A 9,788-nucleotide genomic window follows, 5' to 3' on the forward strand; every position below is an offset into this window, starting at 1 on the left:
TGTTAGCTAGCAGCTGCAGTCCACTCCAGAGGTGGCTGCGTATTAGTGCTGGGTGAAGTGGTTTGTAACTTTGAGATCCTCCTGCGTGGCAGTTAATCAGTTGGGGGCATCAGTCGTGGCATAGTGACAGGCCCTCCTACACTTCTCAGCGGTGTGAACTGTGCCTAGTCATCACAATGCAGCGTTAACTCTGAAGCCCAGTGATGACAATCGAGACAGTGCTAATCTCACTGCTGATCATTTTAGTAGAAACCCTCAGCTGTTGGGAGCTGTGCACCCTGATTTAGACAAGTCTGTTATTGTCCTTAACTCCTTTGGGTCTGTGTCTATACAGATGAGAAGTGTGGAGGATGCCTCTCTAATCAGGATATCATCATTCAGGAATGCTGTACCCAATTCACTTCTACTGTGGTAGAAAAATTCTCTCCTAGTACCTAGACAAACTTTGCAGCTTAGCTTATCTTTTTTTTTCTTTTTTTTTTAAATGGCTTTTATGGGAGAGGTTGAGGTTTTAATCGACATTCCCATCCTGCAGGGCTCTGTGTGCGACCCGGGGCTAATTTCTGCATTGGTCAGGAACGGGGCTGGCCTTAGGGAAAATGGCACCCTGGGCGAACTTGCATTTTGATGCCCCTGACCCCCGTGTGTCCCCTTTGCTCCAATGCCCCCCTTCACTCTCAACCTCTGCCCCCCTCCTGCACCCCAACACCTGCCCCCGTTGTGCCCCTAACCCCTGCACTGTGCCCGCTTCACCCCAAATCCAGCACCTCCCTCCTGAGCCCCTAACCCCTGCCCTGTGCCCCCTTCACCGCAACCCCTGCACCTCCCTCCTGCACCCACATGGGGAAACTGACCTGGATGCACAAAGCAGCTGGCACTGCTCTCGCTCCCCCACTGGACTGCTGCTCCTCCGCCCCCGGCAGCCTTAGGGGGCTGAGCCTGTGAGGGGGGAGCAAGGAGCTGTCAGGGCTCCCTGCATCCAGGTCACTTTCCCTGCTGGCTGGCTGCGTAAGGGGAGGGCAGGAGAGCAGCAGCTCCTGATGTCTCAGCCCAGCCCAGCCCAGGTGGGGAAGTGACCTGGATGCAGGGAGCCCTGGTGTGTGTGTGCGTGCGTGTGTGTTGGGGGGGAGTGTGTGTGTGCCCGAGTGAGTGAGTGCGCTGTCTCTTTAAGAAAGCACTCAGGGTCGGGAGCCTGAACTTGGCTTGTTCAGACACAAGCAGCCGCCAGCAGCTCCAGCCCCAGAGAGGCAGCAGCGCACACACATTCCCCCGTCCCGTCACCCCAGCTTAGGGGCAATCGGTACACCGGGGGGGACACCCCGCCATCAGCCCCCACCGAGCAGACAGGAGGACGCTCCCAGTCCGGAGTGGCCAGGGGCAACTCCAGGGACAAATGGAGGGCAAATCAAACGCGTGTCTCGGGTATGGGAGGTACAAATTTAGCCACTGGCCCACCAACGCACCCTCTGGGTTGTGTCTCTGCTGACTTCCCCACCTGGCCTGGTTCTGTCACCCCGTGATGGGTGGAGGGCGCCTCACCGAGATGGGAGAGGGGACCTGCAAACACTACAACTAGTGCCTGAAGCCCAGTGCCATTGATGGCCAGAAAAGCAGGCCTGGGCCATCCCCTTAGAGGTGATCTGTAAGTGCAGACAGGGTGTCTCATGCTCTCCCTCGCCGCTCTCTCCAGGAATGCCAGGGGTGGGTCGGTCACTATGGTTTGTTCATTTCTTGTGTTCTTACCATGGGAGTGCTAGAAATGTCAGCTGGGGTGTCCTGTGAAGGCCTCCAATAAGAACGGGCAGCTCTTCCAGCCCTACTCTGAGGGGGTTGGGCGCTGAATGATTCACGGGGCTGGCTGTTTGCCCCACTGCTTGAGTGAGCTAGTGTAAACTCCTCAGGCATTCTAACACCATACCCCTAGAGTCACAGACCGTCCCCTTGGGTACACCGATCTGTCTTGCCACCCAGGTAAATTTATCTTTGTGATAGATGGTCCCTTACACCAAAGATCACAGCAATATTCAGGTTACTTTGCCAGGTCAATTGCTCTTTAGATCTCACACCAAAGACGATGCTTGTAGCCAATCCTATAATAAACTATCTAGAGATTTATTATACAGGAAAAAAGAAATAAATTATTTACAGGTTAAAGCAGGTAAACCTATATGCACACAAATGAGTTCCAAACTTAAGTTTCAAAAAGTAATAAAAGGTCTATATGATAAGCAAGCTGTATCTGTCCTTCAGGGCTAACCCAAGCCAAGCACTGGGGATCTTTTGCTTCTGCTTAGTAATCCTTGTCCCCAGTTCCTCCTTGTTTGCCTTGCCCTCTTTTGCCCCCGTTGAAATTGCAAACTCAAAGGTTAGGAGGAATTCACTTGCAAGTCTCCTCTTCGTTGCGTTGAGAGGGGAGAGCAATCAACAAAGTCTTTTTGTCCTCTTTGATGTTCCACTATAGTTTGGGATGGACCTTCCATGTGGTGCAGGACATACGCGGTCTCCAACAGGACATGTTTTCACGCTAGTTAATGTCTCTCTCCTGTCTGGTGATTTACGCAGTCACAGAGGCTCACAATGCAACTGCTCAGATATTACCTTATAATATGGGCTACAGACGCTATACGGGAGATTAATGCAGACATCAATTCACAAGCATTCAATAAAGTCTAAACACTAAGCACATTTTAATACCTCTTTTAACAATACTAACACGCAGGTGAGCCAGACTGAGCCCAGTTAGGTATCTGTCAGCATTCATGTGAGTTGTGGGGGCCTTGGCATGACCTTGGGGGTCACATGCAGCTGGTCAAAATCATTTAAAATATGCAATTTCAGTGACATTTTTCATCGACGTTTCAAACATGGACATAAAAGGGTGACCTTCCTGGTGAAAGTTATAGTGAATATTTTGCCCTGTTGTCTGACCAGCTAAAGAGATGATAAAATTCTGACACATGTTCATTGAAATTTTGACCCAATTAAAAAACAAACAAACAATTCATGTAATTGTCATGAAAATTTCTGCCCAAACTGTGCTCCGGTTTTCAGTGAGCGCCACTGAATTTTTAATGTAAAGAAGAAAGGAAAAAAACCACTTTTTAAAAGGAAAATGTTCATTGCCAGCGCTCCTTTATCCATCAGCCAGAACCAAAGAAGGGCACAAAGCCCGTCTTGTTTGGGGGTTTTGGCAGGTCATCTTTGACATTTATAGATGGCGGTGACTCATGTGAGCAAAACATCAAACCGCAAGTGAAAGAAACTCTTCACGGCTGCAGCATTGGTTCTTCTGTGGCAATACTGTCCCCTGCGACATCGGAGGCTCAGTTTGATTCTCAGCTGCTGAAAATGACATTTTTTTAGTGTCCTGTCTCTGTACAATCCTGCTGCAGGACCCTGGTGGACCTGACTGACGAAGATACAAGCATTGTCTTTGCATTCGGGTAATGCCTGTTGTTCAGGGGCCTGCCTTTGCTGTCACTGACCCTCCACCATAACTGACTTTCAAAGAGAAACAGTGCTTCACCCACAAGTCCTACTAGCACCAGTGATCGGTGTCACCGCCCCTGAGCTGTCCTCCTGTCAGATCCCCTTTTGGGACCAGCCAGCTGGCAGCCTCCCCTTTAAGTCAGTCTTGAACCAGTGCCATAGCCTATGCTCAGGGGCCAGGTGCTGGCCATTGGGAGAGGGGAAGTGGAGGTGCTGATTAAAGATCCCACAGCCCATTTCAGAAGCAAGGAACCTGGCTAAATTGCAGTGTGGGTGAGTGCCTTCAGCTGCCCCGGGCTTTCCTCTTGCGTTTCCTGCGTGGCAGGGGAGAATTCTCCCCCGCACCCTCTTGCTGGGCACCATTTAGCTGCTGTTTTCCTACTACACAGTCCTGGTCTGTTTCAGACTCTACCATCCAGTGGTGGATTCATGGTTCCCTCTCTTCAGGATTGTCTAGGTTAGGAACAGAGACCGAAGTTAGGCCAGGGTAAACTAGGATGTGAGCTCACCCAAATGCCTAAACTAGAAAACTCCGACAGGCCCAGGGGCTCCACAGTCACTGAGGTTAGCATCACTTTCAAGATGACTTCTAAGGCGAGACCTATCAGCTGACATGTTCCCTTTATTATGTGTCTATAGAGAAGGATCAAGAGGGTACTTGGGTTCCTGAGAGGGTTTTCTTGTCTTAGTATCATGAATCTCATATCTGGTGTTTTCTGGTTCTGTAGGAGGCCTTGGATGAGAACTGGCATGGCAGCTCTTAGCCCTAAACTGAAGGGGTATTATTGTCCTTACATCTGTGTGTGGGAAGCAGATGGGAAGTGAGGGAACACTCAGAATTGTAATTCAGGAATCATGTATCCAGTCACTTCTAAAGTGGTAGAAAAATGCTCTACACCTGAGCAAAGCTAGCAAACATGTAGATGTGAACAAAAAGAAGCTGAAAACAAGGAGTTGAAACAAGCTAAGAATCACTTTCCCCTCCCTCCAACTTCAAATGTGGTGGAAAAATTTGGTCAGCCTGATCTGAAGTTCTGCTATTCTGGCCAGTCTGTCTGTGTGGGTGTTTGTTTTAGCAGCTGAGGATTGTGATGAAAGCTCCAGGCCTGTTGTTTGGGTGGTTTCTAAATGTCTCTGCGGATGTCCGACTGAGCGTGAGGTTACTTTGGAAGGACAAGGAGCCTGGGTGGAGAGCTGAAGCAATGCTGCTGGTTTGTGTAGTCAAGACCCCAAAGTCTGTCTGGAAGCGTCGGTTCACGGCTGGAGCATTGGTGGTTCTCTGTTGCTCTTTCAGGCTGGGACTAGATTAGGGCCTGGTCTACACAGCGTTTGTCTCAGTATAACTGTGCCGGTTGTGTGTGTGGCCAGGGGGGCGATGTCTGACTGGTGTCGGTATACCAGTGTAACCCATGGGGTAGTTACCTTGTCCCAGTCTGGCCCCCCTCTCCAAACAGGAATAATCTATCTGGTGTAGACACCGGTGTACCTACAGCTGCAGCCGCAGCGGGGGTTGTACTGTGTTGCCTGTGACAGTACAACTTGTGTGTAGACAGCTGCCCGGCTCGGACGGTCTGACCTTTGCAGTCACGTGCGTAGCTGGGTGGCACCTCCGTAGGCAACGTACGGAAACGAAATGGGGTCTCCACACGGCGTGACCTCGCCCACACAGGGCTTGTGAGGTCACGCCATTTGGAGGACGCCATTCGACAGAGCAGAACGGCACGGGGCCTGATGCCGTCATGGTGTGGAAGGGAGTGGATGGAGTCGTCCCGGGGGTGGGATCTAGCCCGCCAGCGCTGTTCTCAGCGGCGTTAGCTCGGTCGAGCCAGCCTACGGGCCTGCCTGCACATGAAGTCGCCCCGCAGGAGCAATCACCCTGCCTCATTCCGGAAAAAACTTTCACATGTAGCCGCGTCCTGAGTGGTTTGGAGACCCCACTTAGCACCAGTGCGGACTCGGGTTAACACCGTACACTCGAGTCTAGGCTTCAGCTCGGTTTAGCGCATGGTAAAGTGCCATCGCCCTGCCTTGCCTAGAGCTGGGGGAGGTACTAACAAGATGGAGCTGGGTGACTCCGTCCAACATCCCACCTTTAAATCCTGCTCTAGGTCTGGGAGCTGTGCAGTTCAGGCCCGCAAGGGAGGGGGTGTGTGGGAGCAAGCCAGTCACTCCCCTGCACGTGTGTTGTTTCTGCAGGGGAATGTGGACGCAAATGTTCAGGACGTGGTAGAGCAGGTTCTCGCTGGCGACGCAGGGAGCAGCCAGAAGGCCGTGCCCCCCAAAGCCCTGCTGGATAACTGCGTCAAGGTCATGTGGCTGCTGTACAGCGAATCATGTGAGTAGAGATCCTTTCCAGGGAAGCATGGAGGGAGGAATAAGCTTAGCCAGAGCCAAGGCAGCTCCCAGCTCACGAAGGGGGCTGTCTGGGGGAGGTGAGCAGTCCATGCTCCGGTAGGAAAATCCCAGCCTGCGGATCACTCTGGCGTTGCTCCCAGGCGATGGGCAAGGTCAGTGGAAACGTCCTAAAAGTGGGGGGCCACAGGTGCCTGAACCGTGGCCCCACCCCCAATGCCATGCTGCCCCCAAAGCACCGCCCTGCACCACCCTTTCTCCCGGAGGCCCCGCCCTTGCACCACCCCTTCTCCTGGAATCCACACCCCCTTCTCGCTCATCTCCACCCCTCCCCTCATTGCTCGCCCCTACGGCTAGTAAAAGACGGGGGGCCATGGCCCCTGGCGCCCCTGTTCTGGCACCCCTGGCCATGGGCAGTGCAGATCAGCAGAGAGGCTGTGAACGCACTGGGAGAGCAGATCTGCAGGGTACAGAGGGCCCTTTGCATGCTGTGACAGCTGCCCATCCAGCATGTTCCCTGTCCCGTGAGCTGGGCACACAGATGTGTGGAAAATGGGTTTAGCCCAGGCATTCTGGGTGGCTGCATGGAGGGCCACTCAGCCGACCTGTTGGCTGCGTTAGTGACGGACGCCTCGGCTCTCTCCTGCCTCAGGTAAATAGGATTCTGCCTATGATCAGGAAGGGACCGTGGCCATTTCCTCCCTCTCTCCGTGCCCTCTGCGCTGCCTCGGCATGTGGTCTCTGTTGTCACGCTGCCTGTCTGCTTGTGCCCCACAATCCCAGCTTCTGTGTTGCGTTGTGCCTGCCATCTCCCCAGGGCCCAGAGGAAGCCAGCACCCTACGAAGCATCTTCCAAGGTGCCCGGGAGTGGGAACTTTGCCTTGCTCTCCCAGGGAAGAATGAGAGCAAAGGCAGAGGAAGGAGAGTGCAGAGGAGTGGATTTTCTCTACCAGAGCCGGGGGACAAGCTCAGGAAATCTTTCTGGCACGGGGAATCCGGGGACGGTGGTGGCTTCTCCTGCCATGAACAGGCTGCATTTGTGTCGCCCTGAGGGTGCGGCTGTGTGTTGCTCCCCGTGCTCCCCACCAGAAGAGAGACCCGAGGGCCAGCTCTGCAGCAGCAATGGAGACTTCGGCACATTCACGCTGGCCTCAGCAAGGGATTTTCTCACAAGGGTTGTCAGAGAGAGAGAGCGGGATGTAACCTGGCCTGGGGCGCCTTGGCCTCAACGCATGCCTGAGTCAGGACGCACAGCTGGTACACCGCAGCCCCTGCAGAGAAGAGCCGCTGGAGGGTGCTCCCTGGAGACTGCTGTGACTGGGCTGGCAGCTTTGGACCCCGTGTACGAGGGAGCCACCTACAGGGACACTTTCCATCCCACCCCAGCGCTGGTGCATGCAAATGCAGGGCCAGGCCTGCGGAGCCAGAGGAGCTGAGAGTGCCAACAGCAATCTGCCCTCAGACTCTTCCTAGAGCTGGTTGTGTTGCGGTTCCTCTCCTGAGCGAGCCGATGGATGATGGAGCCGTGCACCTGCAATATGTGTCTATGAGCCATTGCCCATTGATCTAACCCTAGTTCTAAAATGCCTGCCACCATTGTCACCCAGCACCTTAGAGCTCATGACCAGGCCCTTGGGCTGCCTTGTCTGTTCTTTTGCTGGGTCCAGCCTAGGGCTAGGGCACCTGGAGACATGTATCTCCCTTTGACCCACGTCTCCCTGCCCTTTTAGAAGACGTTCTCTGCTCCTGTTTTCAGTGCTGCCAACTCGTGTGGTTTGGTCACATATCTTACGACATGTTTTCTTTAAAGCCCCGAGCCCTGGAATCACCATATAAATGCACCTTGTCAGCTTGCATTAACCAAAAAAGCTGGTCTCTAGCTCTCCTGGTCGCAGCTGAGCTTGTAAATGTGTCCCCTACAGGCTCCAATGCCGATAAATGCAATAAAGAGCAAGCGAACCCAACTCTAAATGTGTCGAATTTAAAGTCTCATGATTCCTGGGATCAGGGAACCCCTTGGATGTCATGTGTCCTCCCTCCCGCCTGCTGGGAGACTCGTTGGCCACGTCTCTCATGCTGCCCAGGCCATGTGCTGGGGCTGAATGATTTCCGGGCAGGCTAAGCAGCAAGGGCTGCCCTGATCCTCCCCCATCACCCAGAGCTGTTTTGCATCCAGAAGCTGAAGTGCTTTTCAAAGGGAAATCTGTAGATGCGGGAGGACTGGGCTGTGTCTGCTCCAGCCAACTTTGTAGCTGTAATTCTCCACCAACTGGAGCAACAGTGGAAGCTGCCGTGTAGATGGCGCAGGGGCGCTTTGCGCTCTGTGCTGTCTATCTCCACCTTGAGCATGGCTAGAGGACACCGTGATAGAAATGCCCAAGACCTCTCTATACTGCGGCTTTCGTCGCAGGCACCACTGGTGGAGAATGATGTCAAAGTTTGCCTGCTAAGTCAAGCCAGAGAGGAAAGAGAGAGGGTTTGCAACACTGATGCATGACAAGAGGGAGCAGCATACAGGGAGTTGGCCACAGAAGCTTTGTGTCTGATGGAAACATTGGTCCCCGGGGTTAGCCTGGCTCGTGAAGGTGGCAAATGGCAGATCACCACTGCTGAACCATGACTACCGTTCCGTGCTGTTGGCTGCCCTGTAACTGGTTCCCTGGAAAGCGCTGACTCCTCAGATGGCCTGAGGGTTGAGCATGTCTCACAGACCTGGAGGGAGCATTTGACCCGCACAAACAGGAATTGGGTTTGAACCGATGTTGCAGCTGCCTCCCTACATATGGTCGTTGGCTCTAGTGTAGAGGGGCCGTCTGTCCAGGTGTGGTGGCAGGGAAGTGAGATGAGAGCCGTGGTACGGACTGGTAGCAGGTGCTATGGCTCATATGGAGAGGCCAGGGCCTGCATGTTAACAAGACACCTCAACTTTTAGGTGCCCAATTGAAGCCCCTTTGAAGGGCCAGATGTTCAGAAAGGGCTGACCACACCCTGATCTCTTTAAGGTATCTCCATCGGGCCCCCAAAGCGTGGGTCACCCCACACTAGTCAGGAGTGAAACTTGACGCCTTGATGTCTCGTCTCTCTCCCAAATCCAGGGACTTGTTTCCCACAGCTCCAGGCTCACCATGGCGCCATGCTGGCACTCACGTTGCTCATGGAGAAGCAAACAGATTCAACAAGGGATGGGGCTGGGCGGGGGAATGACTCAAGTTGTTATTGAACATAAAGAGTAAGATGCAGCCCGTTGCCAAAGAATTACATAGCAATAAATGGTTCGGGAGCGTGGCTGGAGCTGAAATGGCCTTGTCTGAATCTAGCTGAAGTGCGAGACAGCCTCCACGGCTGGAGAATCAGAGCACCTGCCAATCAGTATGCAGCCGATGAAGTGAGCTGTAGCTCACAAAGGCTTATGCTCAAATAAATTGGTTCGTCTCTAAGGTGCCACAAGTCCTCCTGTTCTTTTTGCGGATACAGACTAACGCGGCTGCTCCTCTGAAACCTGTCAATCTGTAATGTATCCGCCCCTCCCCGCACCGGGCAGGGCAACGGGGAACTACAGCACAGGGAGACTAAAGCACTGACCCAAGGTCACACCAGGAGTCTGTGGCAAAGCAGGGAATTCCACTCATGTCTCTTACATGATAAGCTGCCACCCAGACCACTGGGCCACCCTGGAATGACCATTTGGCATGATTCAGTGGCCAGTGTTTATTACCCAGGTGATCTCTCCCTGGGTTGTGCCCCCCAGCGGAGTCTCACACAGGCGTCATGGGGTCACAACCTCCCTGTTATTCCGTAATGCAAACGGGGAGGCAGGTCCCAGCTGGTGGAGGTTGAGACGCACAAACAGAGGACTAATAGGTTACATGGCAAATAATTCCCGAGTCCGCTCTTATATAGAGCTCCGGGCCAAGTTCAGAAGCCAGGTGTGTAGTGGATGTAAGTTA

The 9,788-nt window shown here is 53.4% G+C and overlaps 1 protein-coding gene across 1 annotated transcript in view; it reads left to right on the forward strand.

The window, feature by feature from the left end:
• Positions 1-8,674, forward strand: part of IL34 (interleukin 34) — a 32,468-nt gene extending 23,794 nt beyond the window's left edge. Inside the window, exons 6-7 of the mRNA XM_074969060.1 lie at positions 5,686-5,824; positions 6,494-8,674. Coding sequence (XP_074825161.1) covers positions 5,686-5,824; positions 6,494-6,501 — 147 coding nt within the window. The 3' untranslated portion in view covers positions 6,502-8,674. The remainder of the gene's footprint in view (positions 1-5,685; positions 5,825-6,493) is intronic.
• The last annotated feature ends 1,114 nt before the right edge of the window (positions 8,675-9,788 follow it).

This window comes from Natator depressus, chromosome 12, assembly GCF_965152275.1.
Source record: "Natator depressus isolate rNatDep1 chromosome 12, rNatDep2.hap1, whole genome shotgun sequence".
In the NCBI taxonomy this organism is placed as follows: Eukaryota; Metazoa; Chordata; order Testudines; family Cheloniidae; genus Natator; species Natator depressus.